This window comes from Trichoderma ghanense, assembly GCF_004382785.1.
Source record: "Trichoderma ghanense strain CCMA-1212 chromosome Unknown scaffold_0, whole genome shotgun sequence".
NCBI lineage: Eukaryota > Fungi > Ascomycota > Sordariomycetes > Hypocreales > Hypocreaceae > Trichoderma > Trichoderma ghanense.
In genome coordinates, this window is record NW_027395663.1 from 777,226 (window position 1) to 798,175 (window position 20,950).

General features: G+C 56.5%; 8 protein-coding genes across 8 annotated transcripts; 6 read left to right on the forward strand and 2 right to left on the reverse strand.

Annotated features, from left to right (window-relative positions):
• Window positions 1–102: 102 nt before the first annotated feature.
• CCMA1212_000270 (NmrA-like family domain-containing protein 1) lies at window positions 103–1,313 on the forward strand (the record flags this gene model as incomplete). Its single annotated transcript, XM_073697747.1, has 3 exons — window positions 103–699; window positions 803–1,150; window positions 1,218–1,313. 3 exons carry the CDS (start codon window positions 103–105, stop codon window positions 1,311–1,313), a joined length of 1,041 nt encoding a protein of 346 aa, XP_073563149.1.
• A 580-nt stretch (window positions 1,314–1,893) lies between these two features.
• CCMA1212_000271 (uncharacterized protein) lies at window positions 1,894–4,289 on the forward strand (the record flags this gene model as incomplete). The annotated part of the gene is made up of 3 exons (XM_073697748.1): window positions 1,894–3,131; window positions 3,220–3,937; window positions 4,002–4,289. The coding sequence occupies 3 exons, from the start codon at window positions 1,894–1,896 to the stop codon at window positions 4,287–4,289; spliced, it is 2,244 nt and encodes a 747-aa protein (XP_073563148.1).
• Window positions 4,290–5,466: 1,177 nt separating this feature from the next.
• On the forward strand, window positions 5,467–7,588 carry CCMA1212_000272 (MFS glucose transporter mfs1; the record flags this gene model as incomplete). The annotated part of the gene is made up of 6 exons (XM_073697749.1): window positions 5,467–5,792; window positions 5,864–5,926; window positions 6,037–6,487; window positions 6,518–6,697; window positions 6,762–6,965; window positions 7,320–7,588. Exons 1-6 carry the CDS (start codon window positions 5,499–5,501, stop codon window positions 7,586–7,588), a joined length of 1,461 nt encoding a protein of 486 aa, XP_073563147.1. The 5' UTR covers window positions 5,467–5,498.
• A 661-nt stretch (window positions 7,589–8,249) lies between these two features.
• CCMA1212_000273 (uncharacterized protein) lies at window positions 8,250–9,941 on the forward strand (the record flags this gene model as incomplete). The annotated part of the gene is made up of 3 exons (XM_073697750.1): window positions 8,250–8,444; window positions 8,581–8,715; window positions 8,805–9,941. The coding sequence occupies 3 exons, from the start codon at window positions 8,250–8,252 to the stop codon at window positions 9,939–9,941; spliced, it is 1,467 nt and encodes a 488-aa protein (XP_073563146.1).
• A 1,317-nt stretch (window positions 9,942–11,258) lies between these two features.
• Window positions 11,259–12,263, forward strand: CCMA1212_000275 (putative 4-hydroxy-2-oxoglutarate aldolase; the record flags this gene model as incomplete). Its single annotated transcript, XM_073697751.1, has 1 exon — window positions 11,259–12,263. The coding sequence occupies one exon, from the start codon at window positions 11,259–11,261 to the stop codon at window positions 12,261–12,263; it is 1,005 nt and encodes a 334-aa protein (XP_073563152.1).
• Window positions 12,264–12,598: 335 nt separating this feature from the next.
• CCMA1212_000276 (2-iminobutanoate/2-iminopropanoate deaminase) lies at window positions 12,599–13,494 on the reverse strand (the record flags this gene model as incomplete). Its single annotated transcript, XM_073697752.1, has 3 exons — window positions 12,599–12,665; window positions 12,960–13,117; window positions 13,198–13,494. 3 exons carry the CDS (start codon window positions 13,492–13,494, stop codon window positions 12,599–12,601), a joined length of 522 nt encoding a protein of 173 aa, XP_073563151.1.
• A 2,150-nt stretch (window positions 13,495–15,644) lies between these two features.
• On the forward strand, window positions 15,645–17,776 carry CCMA1212_000277 (uncharacterized protein; the record flags this gene model as incomplete). Its single annotated transcript, XM_073697753.1, has 5 exons — window positions 15,645–15,688; window positions 15,713–15,905; window positions 16,142–16,334; window positions 16,391–16,453; window positions 16,518–17,776. Coding segments are annotated over 5 exons (1,752 nt in total), but the record flags the coding sequence as incomplete, so codon positions are not given.
• A 189-nt stretch (window positions 17,777–17,965) lies between these two features.
• CCMA1212_000278 (uncharacterized protein) lies at window positions 17,966–20,793 on the reverse strand (the record flags this gene model as incomplete). Its single annotated transcript, XM_073697754.1, has 7 exons — window positions 17,966–18,533; window positions 18,588–18,740; window positions 18,857–19,043; window positions 19,122–19,308; window positions 19,389–19,455; window positions 19,520–20,401; window positions 20,450–20,793. 7 exons carry the CDS (start codon window positions 20,791–20,793, stop codon window positions 17,966–17,968), a joined length of 2,388 nt encoding a protein of 795 aa, XP_073563145.1.
• Window positions 20,794–20,950: the final 157 nt, after the last annotated feature.

Genomic DNA, 20,950 nt, shown 5'->3' on the forward strand with positions numbered 1-20,950 from the left:
AGCGCCTCTGAAGATTCAACACCAGACGACAAAGCCTCCGAGAGCAACTCTTCACCAGTCGGACTTGCAGCTCGCCACTTCAACCTCAACTCACAGCAAACAATGGGCTCCCAAGGAGACAAGCTAATCTGCGTCGTTGGAGCCACCGGCAACCAGGGCGGCTCCGTGGCCCGTCGATTCCTCGCAGCCGGGTTCCGCGTCCGAGGCCTCACGCGCAACCCCGTCTCTCCCGCCGCCCAGGAGCTCGCCTCTCGCGGCGCCGAGGTGGTCCAGGCCAACCTCGAAGATCCAGCCAGCCTCGACCGAGCCTTTGCCGGAGCAAACGTCATCTTCAGCGTCACCGACTACTGGGAGCCCTTTTTCCACCCAGAGTGCCGCAAGCAGGCCGAGGCCAAGGGCATCTCGTACCGTCGGTTTGCCTACGAGACCGAGTATCGCCATGGCAAGAACATTACCGATGCCGCCGCCAAGGTTGTGGGTTCGCTCGATGCGAACGGGTTCCTCGTTTCTACGCTGAGCCACGCGGGCAAGTGCAGCGGCGGCAAGTTCAAGGAGCTGTTTCACTATGACTCCAAGGCGGACGTCTTCCCGGCGTATGTCGAGGAGCGGTATCCTGAGCTGGCGGCCAAGATGTCGTGCATTCATACGGGGTTTTTCTACACGAGCTTTAATATTCTGCCCAATTCGTACTTTGGTAGAGTAAGTTGTTTGACGATGTGTACTCTCGTCTTGTCTTCCTCATTTCCTGAGTCTCAAGACTCCGGTGCTACTTTTTACGATTTCCATCTAACAAAGATTCAAGCTCCCTGACGGACGAATCGAAATGGCATTTCCCACAGACCCTACAAAAGTAGTCCCCCAGCTTGCTCCAGTCGACGACATGGGATCATTCACATATGCCGTCTGGCAGATGCCTCCCGGAAAGTCTTACATGGCCGCAGGGACAAACTGCACGTGGCCCGAGACTATCGAGACATGGAGCAGGATCACTGGCATTCCGGCGAGTTACAGACAGGTTTCCCCCGATGAGATGATTGCAGCCTGTGGGGAGCCACAGTTAGGAGGAGAAGTCACAGACATGTTTCTGTATACGTCCAATCCTGGCTATGACGGTGGGATGAAGCTCTTGCAAGCAGAGGATATCAGAAAGGTTCGTCTCTTTGATTCCTCACCATGTTCTGTCTAGAATTAGGTGCTTATATTGACGGTGATTCTAGGCTGGCATTAACTGCCCCATGACAACATGGGAAGAGTGGGCAAAGAAGCAGGACTGGGCAGCTATTCTGTCTCGCTTACACGGCTCTTCTGAGTAGACGAAAATAGATACACTTTCTCTTTGAGTTCTCTAGTCTTCTGCTGGATTATTTCAACATTTTACTACAACAGTAAGGTAGGTATAGGCCAGCCCTAGAGCATACTGGGTAGGTAGTAGAGCTTATGAACAGAGTCCTCAACCCGGTCCTGAGTGTGATTGGCAATGCAAAGCGTTCATAATCATACAGCCTCAGAAGCTCGACAACATCAACTGACAGCTGTTATGAGAGTAATAAATTCAGTCCTAGCACTTGAACTCGTGGGTTGTGTGAGATGAAGCATTTCGTAGGACCCCGAGGCTTTATAAGCCTCGTTATACTCAAGTTGTGGAATCTGATGTGGATCATATGCAAGTAGCGGGCGTCTTTGTTGCGAAAATCTACGACCGATAAGCGATAAGGTGCAACCACATTTTAACCTGGGCAGCCCGACTTCATATCGCGTCAATACCTCCCCAACGCCTCTTTGTTGGGTCAAGGAGCGCAGCCTTCCGCATCTCCATCCCGTTGTGTGGCTTCCGTCGGCTTCAAAACGCCTCAACTGCTGCTGCCCTGAACAGACGAACAGCGGCGCGCAAGCATGGTGCGCAACAAGCCACAGCGGCGGAACGAGGACCGCTCGCAGAACAGCTACGGCAATGGCAGGAATCGCCATGCCCCCCGACGCTCACCGCCGCGATTCTCCCAGCCGCGCGACAGGCCCTATAACGACTCCTATAACAGGCGAAATGGGGACAGGCAGGGTGACCGGCGACCGGAGGCGCGCCCTCGGCCGTACGGCGACGACCGCGCAGGCGGCGGCGATTCGTACCGCCCAAATGTCCCCCAGGGTGACTTTACCTTTCGCGTCCAGAAGCCAGCTGGCATCGCCAACTCCGCACCTGCCGGCCAGCCGTCGTACCCCCGGGGCCCGCGACGAGACGCCCGGGGAGGGAGGGGAGATGGCGGCCCCCGAAGGGGGGGAAGGCCGCGCTGGCAGCCCCCGCCCCATCACTCGGAGCGCGCCCTGATAGCGGGCAATGCCACTAACCTGCCCGAAGAGAGTCTCTATAACGGCGAGGGCGCCAAGTACCGTGACCTGGACGAGCTCTCGGACGACGACGAGCGGGACATGGACATTTCGTCCCAGTCGGAGACGGAGGAACCTGCGAAGAAGAGGACGCGCACCGCTGCGGCCGACGAGTCCGGCGACGCAGCTCCCAAGTGGTCCAACCCAGATCCGTACACGGCGCTTCCCTGCCCGGACGAAAGCACCCGCAAGAAGCGAGACGTGGTGAAGCTTATCCGCAAGGCGAGGTTGGAAGAGAACGCAGCCAAGCCGGCCGCCCCAACGGAGGCTGAGGACTTCCTCTCTTTTGACTTCAGCGACGACGACAACGACGCCGCCCAGAGCCAGAAGAGCAAGGACGAAAACAAAGCTGCTGTGGCACCCAAGCCACCCGCGCCGCCGCCTGAAAGGGTTGAGCTTGCCAGCAGTAAAGTTTTGGGCAAACTACCACCAACACCGCCGCCGCCGCCGCCGCCTCCTCCCCAAACATCTGCCTCGAGCAGCAGCAGGCCTTTGGCTGCAGGTATAAATACGCACTCTCTCCCGCCCAAGCCTGTCGCCCCTCAAGGCTCTCAAGACCCTGGTCCTCTAGGCTCTCGCAAGCGAACTTATGACGACGAGATCATTGAACCCCCCGATTACAAGCTGAACAAGGGCAACATGGGGCCATCCAGAGGCAACATCGTCCCCGAGTGGAGAGCAAAGGACGGCGAGGAGCGTTGCCCATGGGTAACCACCGACCATTCTGCGACCACGGATATGGCTCTCCGGTAAGCAGTCGTCGGTTTCCCCTCTCGTTCTTGTTTTCTCGGCCGGGGAGGCCGTGACGCATGGCGCATGCTAATCACACAGCATCAGGTTGCACAAGGAAATTATGGACTTCTACTGGTTTGTCAAGCCCCGTGACTTTGAGGAGAAGATTCGAGCCAAGCTGGTGGACAACCTGCGACTGGCCTTGAAGAGAGATGGCCGAAACTTCGCCAACGCCCAGCTTTTCCCGTTTGGCTCCTTCGTCTCGGGCCTCTACCTGCCCACCGCCGACATGGACGTGGTGGTGTGTTCCGAAAGCTTCATCAAGGGCGGCGATGCCACGTATCTCAGCGCCAAGAACTGGCTGTACAAGTTTCGCAAGCTCCTGACGTCCCAGCGCATTGCCAATTACGATTCGATCGAGGTTATTGCCCACGCCCGGATCCCACTGGTCAAGTTTGTCGACAAGGCTACGGGGCTGCGAGTGGACGTGTCCTTTGAGAACCTCGGCGGAGTCAGGGCGGTTGAGACGTTTCAGCGCTGGAAGAAGGAATATCCAGCAATGCCTGCGCTCGTCACCATCATCAAGCATTTCCTGCTCATGCGCGGCCTGAACGAGCCCGTCAACGGAGGCCTGGGCGGCTTCACCGTCATCTGCCTGGTCGTCAGCATGCTTCAGCTCATGCCCGAGGTCCAGAGCGGCTCGCTCATCCCGGAGCACCATCTCGGCGAGATGTTTCTCGAGTTTCTCAAGCTGTACGGCCGCGACTTCAGCTACAGGACGAATGCAATCTCCCTCGTCGACCCCGTCGGCTATATTCCCAAGGTAAGGCTCCTCCTGGCAGCGGCATGGCGCCCGTGCCCACCCCTTTGCTAATCCCCTTTTGCAGAAGTCGGTCTCCTCTTTCGTCTACAGAAACACAGAACGCCTCTCCATCATCGACCCCAACAACCCTGCCAATGACATTGCCGGCTCTTCGTCCAACATGGCCGTCGTTCAGCGTTGCTTCGTTGATGCGCTCAGGACTATGCAAAATCGCATGTTTGATCTTGCCGCAGATCCTTCCAGCGGTAACATCCTCGAGGCTCTTTTCGCAGGCGATTACTCGTCTTTCAGAAAGCAACGAGCCTATCTTCAACTCGTCCACGATCGGCAAACCCGAGGTCGCCGCCACTAGCTGCCATCCTTTGCGGGCGCCCCTTTTGATGACGACTAATGAAGCATTTGGCGTTTTTCGGATACCCTTTGTTACGAATGTGCGCATTGGCTATCATGGAGGCATGTCTGAATAATGCCTCCATACTAATTGGGGTGGGAATGGGCGGAGGACCAAAGACTTTGTTGTTTGTTTTTGTTTCTTGCTTTCTTGCCTTTCTTTTTCTTTGTTTTTTTTTCCCCCCGGCCATCTTTCTGTAACATGCTTGGGAACTAGAGCCTGTGGTGAGAAGATGTGTTTCACACGGAATACTTTGCTCTTTCTTTCAGGACGGACTTCGGTCAGGGGAGTTGGAGGTTGCCAGCTAATTCACCCTCAGGATTTACTTGAGACTATCTCTTTGCGCTATTCAGCGGAATAGATCGATATATCAACCACGCTGTTGACTAACGCATCGCACAGTGACATGCAGATTTGCGAGAGGCGACGCTGACTACGACGCAGAGACTTGATTGATGAGCATTCACGCCCTTCTTCTCTATGGCTGTCATCGATGACGGCTTTAGCGCAGCTTTTGCGGCCGGAGTTGATGGTGAGCCGATGGAAATCGTGATGCTGGTCGCTTCTTTTTCTCACTGCAGCGCTGCTATATGCAGAGCTGTGGAGAGGAGGGTCGATCGTTGGACATGGCATACCTATCCTGGTATGTTGAACGGCATTGGCGGCAGCAGCGAGCAATTGTTCAATTCTTTTGGTATCCTCTCGGGCAACGGCTTGGAATGGCCTGGGTCGTTCTTTTCTTGTGCCGAGTTGAGACTGCCTCAACTAAGGTCGGGACGGCGAGAAGAGCTTTATCACGTGCGTTTCATATTCTTCAAGGGAAATACACAGACATCGTCACCGATCCTTTTTCTTGTCCTTCACGGTCATCTGTCAGCAGCTTCTTCTCCTCGTGCGATTTATCTGGATACCCGTAATTTAATCTCTTCATCATTTGATCTGCTTCGTGCCGGTCCCATTATGATCATGTTTGGCCTCTGCTCTAACCGCTAGGAACATACCGATCAGGGCCGTGTATATCGGTTCTTGGGGCCTTGAGTGAGTTGTCCCAACGCATCTCCAATTTACTGACTGATCGTCATCTGCATCACCGCCCTTCTTCTTCTTCTTTTCTGACAAGAGGAGCCAACGCACGTAGGCGGCATCATCATCGGCCTCAACCTGTCGTCAATGTCCGGCAAGCTCGATGTCATGGCCTTCTCCGACGACTGGGGCCATCTCAAGCCCTTCACGCGAGAGCTCATGACCGCCATCATGCCCACCGGCTCCGTGATGGGAGCCCTCTTGTCGTGGACGTTCGTTGACATGGCACAGCCGCGGCTGGTGACGGCATATGCAACCCTTTTTTGGAACCTGGGCATGCTGATGCATGTGCTTGCGCCGAGCATCAGGCTGGTGGGCTTTGGGAGACTGATTTGCGGGATTGCGGCTGGCTTCATCAGCGCCGTTGTGCCGCCGTATCTGGTAACACGATTCGAGACTCCAGCTTCCTTGGTCCTGACTCTGAAGACTCTGGTTGCTGAGAGTTGGGACAGGCTGAGATTGCGGGACGGTCGAGTCGAGGCAGGTTTGCCAGGTACGCACTACGCATCGATGCTGTTGGTGGTTGTTGCCGTCGACGTTATGCTGACGCAAGGAGCGTCTCTACCACGGCAGCATCCTATCCCTGGGTATCGCCATCGGCTTCCTATGGCAACTCGCGAGCCAGTTGGCCGGTGTGTCGCTTAAATCGGGCGGCATGGGATACAGCGCATCAGAGCCCGATCCCGAGATCCGTACCAGATTCGTCAATCGTCTTCGGTGCTCGTACGCTACGCAGATGTTGCCTGGCTTTGTGCTGCTGCTCCTTTGCGACTTTCTGCCCCCGAGCCCGCGTCAGCTTGCCACAGCGGGTCGCTGGCCAGAGGCAAAGAGTCTGCTTGCTGACCTGCACGCATCTGGAGATGGACAGAATGCCCGCGTCCTGGCGCATGTTCACGAGCTGGAGGGCGACGTCCTGAACCAACCGCAAGTGCCGCACCCGTGTCGAGAGCTGCTTAGCTGGAGGGTGCGTGCACGACTCGTGCTGGGCATGCTGGTCACCGCGTGGAGTCAGCTATGTGGCGTGCAACTGGTCCTATGTCTGTCTGCCCCCGACGACTCGTCGAATATACACCGTGGTGTCGCCGAGCGCATCTGACAGTTTCCAGACCAGATTATGCTTCCCACGGCTGGAACCGGGCTTGTATCGATGGATCTTCTTGTTGTGCTTCTGTATCTTGTCAACATCCTCTTCACTCTGCCGGCAATTCGTTGGCTGGACTCGTGGGGCCGGCGGTTGGTGATGAAGTTTGGCTGCCTATGGATGGCAGCTTGTCTTTTCTGGATGGGTGACTATTTGCATTTGGCTCCTCCGCCATGGGACACGAAGAATGCTGGCTTACTTGTAGACAGGACTTTGCCAATCAAGGCGGATCGCGTCCAACAAGGAGGCCAGAGATGACAATGGGCGTGATGAGACGTATGTCCCCTGGGCCATCAAGAGCTATCACGGCGCTTGGTCACTTGGCATGATTATCCTGTGCCATCTGTTTATCGTCGCGTACGCGATGTCTTGGGGCCCGATCACCTGGGTGTACCCTGCAGAGATATTCCCGGGTTGGCTTCGGACGAGAGGATTTGGTCTCTGCATGGCCGTGTTCTGGATGTGCAATGTTGGCATGGCCTGGGGGTTGCCGAGCCTAGGCAAGTGATTCGAGGGATGCTGTTGTGAGAGAACAATGGCTGACATGTCGAGGCTTGACAGTGCGGGCTGCCGGGTAGGCATGGTCTTTGACGTTCCCATTTCTCTTTCCTTTTGCCTCCTTTTCTTGTCTACCGTACCGTGGCAACGTGGCATCATATATGCTAACCTGAAGACTGATAGGGGCTGGACTTTTCTCGTATTCGGTGTTTGTAAGTGATTTGTTGATGGGATAGGACCCTCCTGCGGCCCAGCTCATTGATCTCTAGTGAACTGGATGGCATGTATATACCTCTCCTGCGTCGCTCACGAGACCAAGGGATACACGCTGGAAGAAATGCACCACGTCTTCCTTTCGGGCCGCCGCGCGTGGCAGCCTGCCTCGGGTGAAAACATGTTCGACCTGCTGGTGGCACGGATGGAGCGTCAACAGAGCCTGCACGGGACCAGTCGCGTTGTTGGAGGGCCAGGGCATGATATTGAACTGAGTGAGTGGGTATCTCATCAAGCTGGTCATCCTGATGCGTCTCCAACATGAGGTCGTGCTCTCTTGCATCGCCTGATACGTGACTGATTGGCGACTCGGCTGGGAGGGGAATTGTGTCATGTTTTGTTTCTTGATGGGTAGGTGCATGAGAGAAGTCATTAGTTGCATACTAAAGGAGTCAGGAGTGGTGTAGGCACAAGGCGGAGACTATCTTGAACCGAGTCTATTGCAATACGCTGTACAAAGACATTGTGTAGGTTTTGAAAAAGCATTGTGTAAGTTCACAAAGCGATCATGCGTCCTGTCGAGCGCATACCCAAGTCTGCGTGTGAGTCTGTCTCTGTGAGATACAGTCCCCCACCGATTACGGGACGGTTCTCCCACTGTCTTGGTGGAAAAGGAGCGCCACCTTTTCTCCGTGGGGGAGCAACCCTGGAACTTATCTCGGCGTGTAAGCAACACCTCAGTCTAGGATAGTAGCTGGAGAATGAGGGGCAGCGTGGGTTGAGGAGAGATTTTGGGTCGAGGTGAAGCGCAGCTATCCGATGTCGCAACAAGCTGCGGCACGATTTCTTTTATTCAACAGTGTTTCTCAGACCATTGACCAAGTATCTATCTGAGCTTTGATCATTGACAAAACAAACAGCTTCACTCTTGACTTGAAGAAGCACAACTGAGGGGGGGAATAAGAGAAGAGGAAAAAAAAGAGAGAATGTCATCGCTCACCTTCTACCCGCCCTCGCCCAAGGAGGCGCTGGCCCAGGCCTTTGTGGGCAAGTCGCTCCATGAGGTGCCGACGCCGGCGGCGGTGCTGAATGTCGCCGCGGCGAGGCGCAACTGCGCGAGGATGCTGGAGGCGGTTGGGAGGTTGGGGTTGGGGTGGAGGGCGCATGTGAAGACGCACAAGGTGAGTTTTTTTTTGCAACTCATACGTCTCCTCTACCTAACATATAGCACGTTCTGTACGGGCAAGATGTGCGAGAGGGGGGGAAATCATGGGAAGCTGATGATGATGATGATGATGCTGATGGGATGAAATACAGACTATCGAGTTGACGAGGCTGCAAGTTGGCGAGGACGTGGGCAGGCCGGCGAATTTGATTGTTTCGACGCTTTCAGAGGCAGAGTTTGTTTTGCCTTTGTTGGAGGAGTATAAGGGCAAGGGGAGACAAGTTAACGTGAGTGTTCCTCCTTATCTCATCCCACTTACAAAGAAATCAACTGGAAGATTGGGCGATGAGTCAAACGGCTGATTCGTCTTACACAGGTCCTCTATGGCCTGCCCATCTCCAAAGGCGCGGTGCCCCGACTTGCGGCCATTGCCAAGGTCCTCGGCGAGGGCAGCATCTCGGTGCTCCTCGACGACCCGGCGCAGTTAGCCGCCGCGGCGGAGCTGCAAAGGGCGTCGGGCGTGAAGCCGCTGGCGCACATCAAGATCGACATGGGCGGGAAGCGCGCCGGAGTGGTCGAGAGCAGCGAGCGGTTCGTCGAGGTGGCCGAGGCGGCGCTCGAGGCGCACGAGGCGGGACGCGTGGTGCTCTCGGGCTTGTACTCGCATGCCGGGCATTCGTACGGGGGAGACAGCCGGGTTGCGGCGGTGAGGATGCTCGAGGCGGAGATTGAGGCCATGCTCAGCGGCGCGGAGAGGCTGGTGGGCAGGGCAAAGGACAAGGGCGTCAGGCTGCCGACGCTGGTCGTCTCTGCGGGAGCGTCCCCCACGGCGCTGGCGGTGCAGAACTTGGTGATTGCCGGAGAGGCCTCGGACGGCCAAGGTGATGCCGGACCGCCGGAGCTTCGACAGGCGGCGACGGAGCTGGCGGCGCTGCTGGGCGCGGCCAAGGACAAGGGCCACGCGGTCGAGATCCACGCGGGCGTGTACCCGACGCTGGACCTGCAGCAGCTGGCGGCGCACAGCACGGCGGCGTCGAGGCTGTCGTGGCGCGACATTGCGCTGACGGTGGTGGCCGAGGTGCACGGGGTGTATCCCGGGCGGGGGACCAACGGCACGGACGAGGCGCTCGTCGGGGCGGGCGGGCTGGCGCTGGGTCGGGAGTTTTGCAAGGCGTACGACGGGATGGCGGTGGTGACGCCGTGGGGGAGGAGGGGGCCCGGGGCGAGGATGCCGGAGGGGGATGTGGAGGATTTCGAGGGCTGGACGGTGGGGAGGTTTGCGCAGGAGCATGGGATCTTGACGTGGGCTGGGGGGAAGAGGAGGACGAGCAGTGGCCGTGGGCTGCTGGGGCCTCAGGGGGATGGGTTCGAGGCGGGACAGAGGGTGAGGCTGTGGCCGAACCATGCGTGCATTACGAGCAGTCATTTTGGGTGGTATTTTGTCGTGGACGAGGATTTGGAGGGGAGGGAGGATGAGGTTGTTGATGTTTGGGTCAAGGCTAGGGGGTGGTGACGATGGTGATGCTGGATGAATGGATGTGTGTAGTGTTGGGGCTGCGAGGTTGGTGAGTTGTGGTTGGATTACTTGGTTAGGCTTGGTTAGTTATCTATCTGTGAGCTTGATATGGGCTCGTGATGCTATATCGATCGATATTGATGTGTTACCTATTGTCAAGTCTACTGGAGAACAGCATGGAGTCGTCGAGAGCTCAGCAGCCGAAATTGCTTATAAGGAGGTTTACTCTGGTCTGTAACTACAGAGCTTGCGAGCATAACACTGAACAAGCATAATAGTATGAATCTGATTCTTGAGGAGAGGACTCGATGAATTCCGTCCATCATCTGACTTGCTCGAGTCATTTCTGCAAGCTGCAGGTCCGGATTTCAGAGACATCACGACATGGGACAAACTCGGTGGAGTTCGGGCTGGTTCCCCCACACTTGCTTCGCGCTCTCCCTCCCCCCCCCCAAAAGACGGGGAAGAAGCTCCATTGTGGCGCTTCCGCTTTTTTGGTTCGAGAGGGAACTTGCCCAGAATATGTACAAGGTGAGGGGAGAAATTAAGGTAAGAAGCTACGCTGTAAAGGCGGCATACATAGAATCAAAGAGCATATGTAGTCTCTTGCGCGGGACTAGTCAAGGGGGGGGGGAGGGGGCAAGACGGCGAATGTTAGGACCAAGCTCGGGGTGACTTCTTTTCCCTTGCCTCCTCTATTATCCCCTTCTGAACAAAGTACAGTACAAAGTACATAAGTAGTACTAGTGCTCCGTACTTGCACATGCATCAGCAGATCGTTCTGCCATGGATCAGAAACTATGGGGGAGCGTGGGGGTACCGCTCCTCTCCTTCATCCTGTCCTCCGATCTTTTCCTCTGCGCCGCCTTTTGGGGCTGGCTGATTGTTTCTTTTGGCCCGTGGAGCACGACATTGGGCATTCTATAGTAGCGGTTTGCTCGACTTGTAGACGTCTCGGCAATAAGGAGGTAGCACAGCCATGGGGGGACATGGAGGCGAGGCTGACCAGACCTGACCTGCTAATGTAAGTGTACCGGCGTGCCATCTGGTTCCCTTTTACCCTTTCCCTCTTTCCTCTCTTTTCTTCTTTCTCTTCTTCTTCTTGTTTACTCATTCTTGAGGTTTCAAAGACTTTCGTGTGCTTGTTGGTGGGTTTGCTCTGCGAGACATTCTGTTGTGTCATTCTCTTTTGACATTGAGGCTTGACAGTCTTGCTCTACCCTGTGGTATCATAATCACAACCCTTCTGTCATACCATCACTCTCCCCTCTCCCCTCTATATCGAGAGAAAAGCACAAAAGAATCAACAACATCATGTCCCCCTCAGCCTACACCGAGGCCGCCGCCCCCGGCCAGCGCCCCTCGCGCCCCCTGACCCGCGGCATCTACGTCCCGACAGTGGCCTTCTTCGACCCCGAGACGGACGAGCTGGACGTCAAGACCACCTCGCGGCACGCCGTCCGCCTGGCAAAAGCCGGCGTCGCGGGCCTGGCCGTCCAGGGCTCCAACGGCGAGGCCGTCCACCTGCTGCACGAGGAGCGCAACTCCATCACCGCGGCGACCCGCGCCGCCCTCGACGCCGCCGGCTTCGCGTCCATGCCGCTCATCGTCGGCTGCGGCGCGCAGTCCGTCGTCGAGGCCGTCAGCCTGTGCCGCCAGGCGGCGGCCAACGGGGGCGACTACGCGCTGGTGCTGCCGCCGAGCTACTACGCGGGCCTGTTTGACGCGGCGACGGTCGAGGGCTTCTTCCAGGCCGTGGCGGACGCCTCGCCGGTGCCCGTCATCATCTACAACTACCCCGGCGCCACTCCCGGCATCGACATCAACTCGGACGTGCTGGTCCGGCTGAGCCGCCACGCCAACATCGCCGGGTGCAAGTTCACGTGCGGCAACACGGGCAAGCTGGGCCGCGTGGCGGCCGCGGTGCGCAAGTCGGGCGATGGCTTCCTCTGCTTCGCGGGCAGCGCGGACTTTACGCTCTCGGCGCACGCGAGCGGCGCGGCGGGCGTCATCGGCGGGCTGGCCAACGTGTCGCCGCGGGCCAACGCGAAGCTGTGGCGGCTTGCCGAGGCAGCGGGCGGCGACGACGTCAAGGCGAAGGAGGAGGCGGCGGCGCTGCAGGCCGTGCTGGCGGCGGGCGACTGGGTCGCGATCCAGACGGGCGTCGTGGGCGTCAAGGCGGCGCTGCAGGCCTTTTACGGGTACGGCGGGTGGGCGAGGAGGCCGCTGCCGAGGCCGGACGAGGTCAAGGTGAAGGCGATTGCGGAGGGCATGAGGGAGATGATGGAGGTTGAGAAGTCGTTGGCTGATGTTGCGTGATGGATGGGTGCTTGGATTTGCATTTGAGATACATTTACGAGGCGCACATGCGGGAATCAATGGAATGATGTGATGTTTTATTTCAACAGGGAATTGGCTCGAGTGAAATTGCATTGGTGTTTTAATTGACGTTGTCCACTTACACGGAATTCGACACATGAAGTTGTGAGGTTGTAGCACACATTTGCATCACTCGGTTACACACAGCATATCGCTGAAGAAAGGGGATCTAACATACGGGACGTCAAAAGTCCATCTTCATTTGGTCTATGATTCATTTTTCCATTCCCGTTGTGCCTCATTTTGTTATTTACATTTTCCGTTTTCTTTCCCATTCACAGGACGGCAGTGCACTCAATCTCGACGTCGGTGTTCAGGGGAAGCGTCTTGACAGCCACGCATCTGTTCAAACCACATAGTCAGTCTCTCTCGTCCTTGTTCAATGACACAGCCAATGCTCCGTAGTTGTCCTTTGAAAACTACACGTCAAAAAGGCCTTATACGTGACACAGCCTCTCTGCGCCCTCATGGACCCCCACCACAATGTTGCATCTGCATCCGATGGCGGGGCGTGTTTTTTTTTCCAACATGGAGGGGTAACAGGAGAGGACCAGGTAATTGAAAAGAGAGTGAATGGTGGGAAGCAAAACAAGATTTGCCAGATTGTAATACTCGGGAAAGAGAAGAGAAACTCACGTCCGGCAGGGCTTGACGTCGCCCCAGTACGTGCTGTACACCTCGTTCATCTTGGCAAAGTCGCCCATGTCGGCCAAGAAGACGTTGACCTTGACGACCTTTTCGAGGCTGGAGCCGGCGGCCTCGAGGATGGCGGACAGGTTCTTGATGCATTGGTGCTTTTTTGGTGGAGGACAATCAGCTCTTGCTCATACGTCTGCGTCCATGTTGTGTTGGAGAAACCCGGAGGACAGCTTACCGTGTGAGCCTGGATGTCGCCGTCAATGAGCTGCATGGTGACGGGGTCCATGGGCACGGCGCCCGAGACAAAGACCATGCCGTTGGCCTTGATGGCCTGGCTGTAGATGCCGGGGAGGGGCTTGGGCGCGTTGGAGGTGAGGACGGCTTCTTTTGCGGACATTTTGGGTGGGTTGGTGGTGTTTGATGAGAGAAGGAAGTTGCAGAGCGAGACGAAGTTGAAAGAGAAGAGGAGGAAGAAAAGGTAGGACTTGGGACTAGGTAGGTCCACGTGCGGAGGAGGCAGAAGTTCATTCATATTCACGGGTTTCAAACTATTGGCCCCCCTCACAATTCCCACTTTGAATTCCGCTACCTAGGGATGTCTTACTACTGCTGCTGCTGCTGCTGCTGCTAATCTAAAACTGTTTGTCACTCGAGCTGCTATGGATCTCATGAGTAATGTACGGAATCTGTCAAGTTGACGTAGCTTGGCTTGCTTCAATGCTGGAGCGGAGTTCGGTTCAAGCTGGTCAGCAGCGGGAGAGAGACGATTGTAGGATAAAAACTTCCCCCCCGCCTGAGAGTGGAGGACAAGACTAAGAAGTTGCTTGCTCGTACAAGCCCTTTTCAGACTTTGAACATGTGCTCATACTGTTCATGTCCAAATCTTCTAGCTAGCAGTGACCAAGTAAAGAAGAGCCATGAGCTCAAACTCACTGATAGCACAACGCTCAGAGAGAGAGAAGGGGGCCAGAAGCTAAAGCTCACCCAGCTCGAAGCCTTTCCGTACCCTTATGGACCAAGTATAAGCTGCTCGCCGCACTGTTCTGGGNCCTCCCTCCTTGACCCCCAACTAGCAGCTGATACCGTCCATGGCCCGAGCGTCACGCCAACGATCGGGACTCGGTTCACTAGGACGAAAGTGTAGGGAGTTTCCGATGGCTGGGAGCCCGCTGTTGGTTGACCCCCGTCTAGGGCGATATGCTGTTTGTCTGTTAATCCGTGCCTGTCCATAGCTATCTGAAGAATACGGAATGTCGGGCGCTGAACTTGGAAGATTCATGGTTTTTTGTTCCCCCACTGAATGGCGGTCAGGTGGGTTGTATTTGGCCGAGAATTGGGCATCTTGTGGCGGCGAGAGGGGGGTTGAAGATGATAGAGACAAGAAGCGAGAGAGAGAGAGAGAGAGAGAGAGAGAGAAGAGTATCACGACCCCCCATGGAAGCTCCACTGATTGCACAAGATAAGCCATCGTGAAGGCGATAGCAACCCGCATGTCCAGGCGAAGCAGATACACAATCGACTCCAGTTGAAGGGGAATCGAAGCCCCATCGAACCGGATACACGGCGCAACTGCAACATAGCCTCACCTTTGACTCCCACTCAAGCGGTCTTTTCCCATGCCCACCAGCTTGCCTTCTTCTAATCAACCAACCGCCCTGGTCCTCTTCGGATAGCTCCCCTTCTTCCCCACCGACCTAAAAGTCCGGGAATGGATCGTTCGGGGATGCTGGGGATCATGTTTGTTCTTTTGCCTGTTGCGCTTGGACCCCCCTCCCTTTCCCGGCCTTTGCGTGTGTGTCTATTAGTCAAGCACTGCACCGCACTGCACTCGCTCACACGCACTTGACTCAGGGAACCAAAGGACAGACAAGAGAGACACGAAAGTGTGGGGTAAGCTGGCCGTTTCTCCAGGTTTTGGGCTCTAGGCTTGCGTCTCTCTTCCCCACGGAGAGGATTTGGCGGAGAGAGAGAGAAGGGCCATTTTCTGGGGGAGGGGCGGCGTTCGCTGGATGTTTCGTTCTGTTTCTTGTCTTTTGTCGCGAGTCATTGATGATGCAGGATTCAGAAGATGTGCGTCGTCGTATGTTTACTTATCTGGGAAAAACCAAGATGGATAGATTAGAGATAGCCATCTTTTTTCTTTTTTTTTTTTTTCTTTGCTGCGCATCATTGACCCTGCGTTGGCGTGGATCTAAAGAAGGGGAACAAGAGCGAGAGTGAGCAAGACAAGAGATAAGAGATTTGGGGGGTTGGTGGATACAAGGGATCCCGGCTGTTGTGTCTTGTCTGGCTGTTGTGCCTCGTCTGGCTCTTGCTGGCTGCTTTTGTGACGAGTACACACTCTCACACAGACGCGCGACGCAATCCTCGGCTTGGGGTTCTGTTCAGAGCTGCAAGATACTTTCGACGGGGGACCCCAATCTTTCCCACGTCTCCGGGCCTTGTTGATGGTCTGTGGGCTAGTTCGACGGGACGTCTACCACCATTGTAAGTCTTGTTGTTCGAGAATCCCGTCTGTTTGGTTGGGGGGCCTGTGAAGGGGGGTCACTTGAGATTCTCTCTCTCTCTCTCTCTCTCTCTCTCTCTCTCTCTCTCTAGAGGCATATGCAGAGAATAGGTCATCCATCCACGCGGCTGGAATGGGCCGTTTGTTTCCCCTTCTTCCATCTCCACCGCTGAAGCCCGGCTGGACGGATCGCCTATCAATCTACCTATCTGTACACGAAGTGAGAGGCCTTGTAACTAACCAGCTACAATTGCTTCGTCTTGGCATATAGAGTTGCATTCTCCCGTCATAAAAGGGCGCCGTCATCCCTCCTGTCAACACCCCTGCTTGCCTCGTGTCCCATCTACCAGGGAAAGCCGTCTCTTTTCGGACATCCTGGAGCTGTCGTCGACATTGCTATAATCATTCTGACTGCCCGTCAGCTACATCTGCTCTGGGTGTGCCTACCGATACGATACGAACCCTTGACTTAGCCTGGCAGGTCGGTGTGCATTGAGCTAGACAGCTCTCGTCTCACCTACTTATAAGAAGGCTTCCGGCTGGCATCCCCCCAACCTCGTCCACCCGCCTCGGCCTCGTTCCCCCCCCTTTTCCTCTGCTTCACTTTCAACCTTCCTTCTTCCCACTATAGTCCTCATTTCACGTCACTTGCTGGAGAGGGAAAAACACACAGGTCGTCGCCATGGCTGCTCCAAACGTCGACAGCGGCGTGTCCAAGGACATGGGCACCCACGAGAACCTCGACCAGATCGAGAGCCAGAAGGAGGGCTCCATCGAGGAGACGGCGCGCGTCGTCGATCATGCCGCCGAGCGAGCGCTGTGCTTCAAGTTTGACATTCGCATCCTGCCTGTGCTGGCCATCATGTGTAAGTATCCTCGTCTGCGAAGAGAGTCAGCATCTGACGACCGGATGGATATACAGACCTCTTCAACGCCCTCGACAAGGGAAACCTGGGCAACGCTCAAACAAAAGGCCTCAGCGACGGTATGCAAGCCCCCCTATCCAACAACCCTACTCATGAAGCAACGTCTAATACACAAAGGGGCAGACCTCCACTTCAAGTCCAACCAGTACAACCTCGTCGTCTCCATCTTCTTCGTCCCCTACGTCGTCTTCGCGCCCCCCTTTGCCATGCTGGCCAAGAAATTCGGCGCCTCGCGCGCCCTGCCGCTCATGATGCTCACCTTTGGCGCCATGACGCTCTGCACCGCCGCCACCCAAAACTTCAGCGGCATCTTCGCCGTCCGCTGGTTCCTCGGCATGGCCGAGTCCGCCTTCTTCCCGACCGTCATCTACTACCTGACCACCTTCTACCGCCGCGGCGAGCTCGCCCGCCGCCTGGCCGTCTTCTACGCCGCGTCCAACATTGCAAACGCCTTCTCGGGCCTCCTGGCCTTTGGCGTCTTCCACATCCAGAGCAGCAAGATCTTCGTCTGGCGATACCTCTTCATCATCGAGGGCGGCGTCACCTTCCTCTTCGCCATCTTCGCCTACTGGTACCTCCCGCGCAGCGCCTCCGAGGCCCGCTTCCTCACCGAGGACGAGCGCTCCCTGGCCTTCCACCGCATCCAGGTCGATTCCTCGTCCGACGTGGCCGAAAAGTTCAACTTCCGCGACGCCCTCAAGATCTTCACATACCCCTGGGCCTACGGCTTCCTCCTCATCGAGGTCTGCCTCGGCGTCCCCATCCAGTCCGTCTCGCTCTTCTTGCCCCAGATCATCTCCCGCCTGCAGTACTCGACCGTCAAGACGAACCTCTACACCGTCGCCCCAAACGTCACCGGCGCCGTCATGCTGCTCGTCCTCGCCTTCTGCTCCGACTACACCCGCCTGCGGTTTCCCTTCATCGTCCTCGGCTACGTCTTCACCTTCACCGGCTTCATCATCTACGCCGCCATCGACGACGTCACCAAGCAGCTGCACGTCGCCTACTTCGCCACCTTCATGATGTGCTGGGGCACCTCGGCGCCGTCTGTCCTGCTCTCCACCTGGTACAACAACAACATTGCCCACGAGGGCCGCCGCATCACGCTCACCTCTGTTGGCGTGCCCCTGGCCAACGTCATGGGCCTCGTGTCGAGCAACATCTTCCGCGCGCAGGACGCGCCCCGATACGAGCCTGCGCTCATCACCACGGCGTGCTTTGGCGCTGCGGGCGCGCTGATTACGCTGTGCATGGGCACGTTTATGATTTGGGACAACAAGAGGCGTGATCGTCGCTCGGGCGTCAAGATTGATCCTCGCGACATTCCTACTTCGCGTCTGAGGGACGGTCCTAGCGCCCCTGAGTTTAGGTGGTTTTTGTAATGTGTTTTTTTCTGTTTGGTTTTCATGTTGTATGTTGTATGTTGGAATGAAATGCCTCTGGTTGGTAGCTAGGGACGAGTATGGTGAAATCTTTTATTTGGATTCTACGGCCTGTATATTTGAGAGTAGCGTTGTAGTACATTTAATTGGAAGATGAATGTCATAATCTTCATTCATAAAAAAAAAAACTTACAATGACCTTTCTAAAACGTTGAACCCGCTGCCCGTCTGTGAGAAATCCTCGCCCTGCAGGAACAAGTCCCAATCGCCCAGCACGTCGTCACCCTGGCTGACGAGGCCGAGATACTGCTCCCGAAACTCCTCCTGCGCCAGATAGTGCCCCGGCCCGAGATTTGGAATGGAGAGGTCCAGTGTTGGTGGTGGTGCTGCTGCTGCTGCTGCAGCCTCAAACTCGACACGAGGATACGGCATGGAGCTTGGATTTGCGTCCGAGGGGGCTGCGTCAGCTACGGTAATGGATTTCGCGTCGTTTGCTTTGGCCTCTCTCCCGGCGCCTCGGCTGGGGGGAGGCGGAGCGTCGGACTGCATGCCGTGCAATCTCGCGGCGATGGAGCGGTCCAGATACTGTAGGAAGAAGTCGAGGACGTTGATGTTGATGCGCCAGTACTTTTGAACCTCCTTCAGGCAGAGGAGACACGTTTCGGCGCGGTGTTCGGCGAGGCGTCTGGTGAGGCCTGAGCCGCGGCGGATGGTGATGGTGTGGATGCATAGGGCGGAGAAGATGCTCGTGATGCTGCTTCGTGTAAGAAGACTCTTGAACAAGCGAAGGAGGAGAACAAGGAGAACCTACAGATGCATTTGTCCGTAACGGAGGGTCCCCTGGGTGGACATGTCTTCGGCAATGCGGCTGATGCGACACGCGGCCTTGATCACGACCTGGGACCCGGGCGTCGTAGATTCGAGGCGGAGGAAGCTGTTCCTGTGTATCAAAATCTTGAGGTGGCTTTATGTATTCGTTCGAATTTTCGAGTTTGGTGTTGTAATTAGTCAAGGGACATGGCAAGTGAGAATCGTTCTTCTCTGTACATTAGCAGAGCATGAAAGGGGCTTGACGCTTACTTGTATGCGAGGTGGAGGAGACACGCCCAGACGGAATCTGTGCCGTGATCCGGCGAGTACTTCATGTCTTCGGGGAGGCTGGCCATCCAGGCTTCGAGAGATGCGTTGAGGTCGTGGACAGTGTCTGGGGAGGTTGAGGATGAGGAGGCGTGGCCGGGAACGAAGTGGAGGTCGATGATTCTGCCGACTGGTCAAGCAAGTGTCAATGTACAGAAAAGCACATGTCAGGGATGAAGAAGATGCATGGGCTTGTTGGTATTCTTACGTAGCTTGGCAATTTCCACCATCTTGATTGCATATGTGACGTGCTCTGGCTGGCACGAGCCAAAGGAGGAGTCGACGGGGCCAACTTCCGACTCCAGGTCCATCGGAGTGAGAGGTTCAATGTCGCAGTCTTGGTCTCTAATTCTGCTGGGAAGACCCAGAGATGCAGATGCTTGTCTCTCTCTTACCTGCATTTCGATAAGCATGAGCTCGGATCCATAAAGCACTGGGCAGGTAATTGCATCAAGCAGAGAGAGAGAGCACTTACATAGATGGACCACCATATCCGTCGTCTCATGCAAGCTGTATACGAATCCTTTGACATGGATCGTGACCTTGAGCAGCGCAGGTCAACATCACCGCACCATATGATTTCAAAGACGAGGGAAGAAAACTCACGAGCGATGCAAGCCGTACGACTCTGCAAGCGTAATCACCACGCCCAACCAATACCGCACATCGCGCACATCCGCCGGCGCCCCCCTCCAGAAGCTCATCAGAAACAGCGACTGGATCAGCACCGTCTCGTCCTTCTCCCAGTCGGCGTGGAACAGCAGGCGCGCGCGCGTGTAAAACGCCGTCTTGGCCTGCGACCGGTCCTGGAACCCCATGGCCCGGATCGTGGCCGCGTCGCAGTACGTCGCCCCGATGAGGAGCATGGCCTGCAGCAGCATCCGCGACATGTCGACGCCGGCAAAGGACGTGGCCGAGGCCAGGCGGCGGGCAATCTGCGCCCGGTCGAGGATAGGGTAGCTGGGATGGAACCAGGCAAAGTACGCCTGCAGCGCGGGCAGGCAGCTCTCGAGGTCGGGCAGCGTCAGGGCGCCTTCGTCGGCGAGGTAGCGCATCAGGCCGGTGCTGAGGCCGTGGGTGCCGCCCTGGGCCGTTTGCGAGGCTGACTGGGGCGTCGGCGGCATGGGGAACGTGAACCGCGGCTTCTGGTTGTTTCTGCCGTTGTCGCCTGCGGCGTTGGACTGCGCAGAGGCGCCCTCGTCTTCGCCGGGAACGAGGGTGAGGAAGCTGGACTCGCCGAAGAAGCGGGTGCCGGGCGTGGCTGTGGGCGTGGGAGACGACGGGGAAGAGCTGGGTGGCAGATGGCCTGGCTGGTGTTCCGCCACTTGGCTTTGGGTGTCAGAGGCCAGCTGCTGAGTGCTTTGAGAGGGCGCTGCATTGGGGTGAGAGGGAGTGTCGAGAGGCGTGGGCTGGCCGGTGTCGCTCGACGCCTGCGTGACGCTCTCGCTGCGCACCTGCTGCAGCAGCCGACGAGACCTGCGCGGGTATCTGATGATGTTTAGTAAAGTCTACCACCATCCTCAAATGAATTCATACCTCCCCCTCCGCGACGGCAGAACCTGGCAGCTCGCCCCGGCGGCACGGCAGTTGGAGCACGGCTGCTTCTCCATGACATCGCAGCGGACTCGGCGCGTGTTGCACTCGCGACAGGCGTGCTTGGCCCGCGACTTTTTGCCGTCGCCTTCGCCTGGAGCTGGCGATGCTGTTTTGGACGACTTCATTGATTGTGGCGAGGCGGGACTCAAGCCTCGTGGGTTTGATTTGAATGACTTGATTCTGGCGCTGAGATTGGTGTTGATGTTGAGATGACGGACAGAAAGGCTCCGGTTCGGACTACGGAAGATGTGGTGGGGGCTTTTGCGCCTTGCCTCCGGCTTCATGTTTGCTACGGCATGGATCGTGACATGAAGGACGCCCTTCTGTTGACGAGTACTTTGCATTGATTTCTTCCCGTTCGTCATTCAGTATTAAAAAGATCGATGGATGCAGGTCCGCATTGATGCACCCGGCAGTCGTGTGCTTAGCAACTCGGGTGCA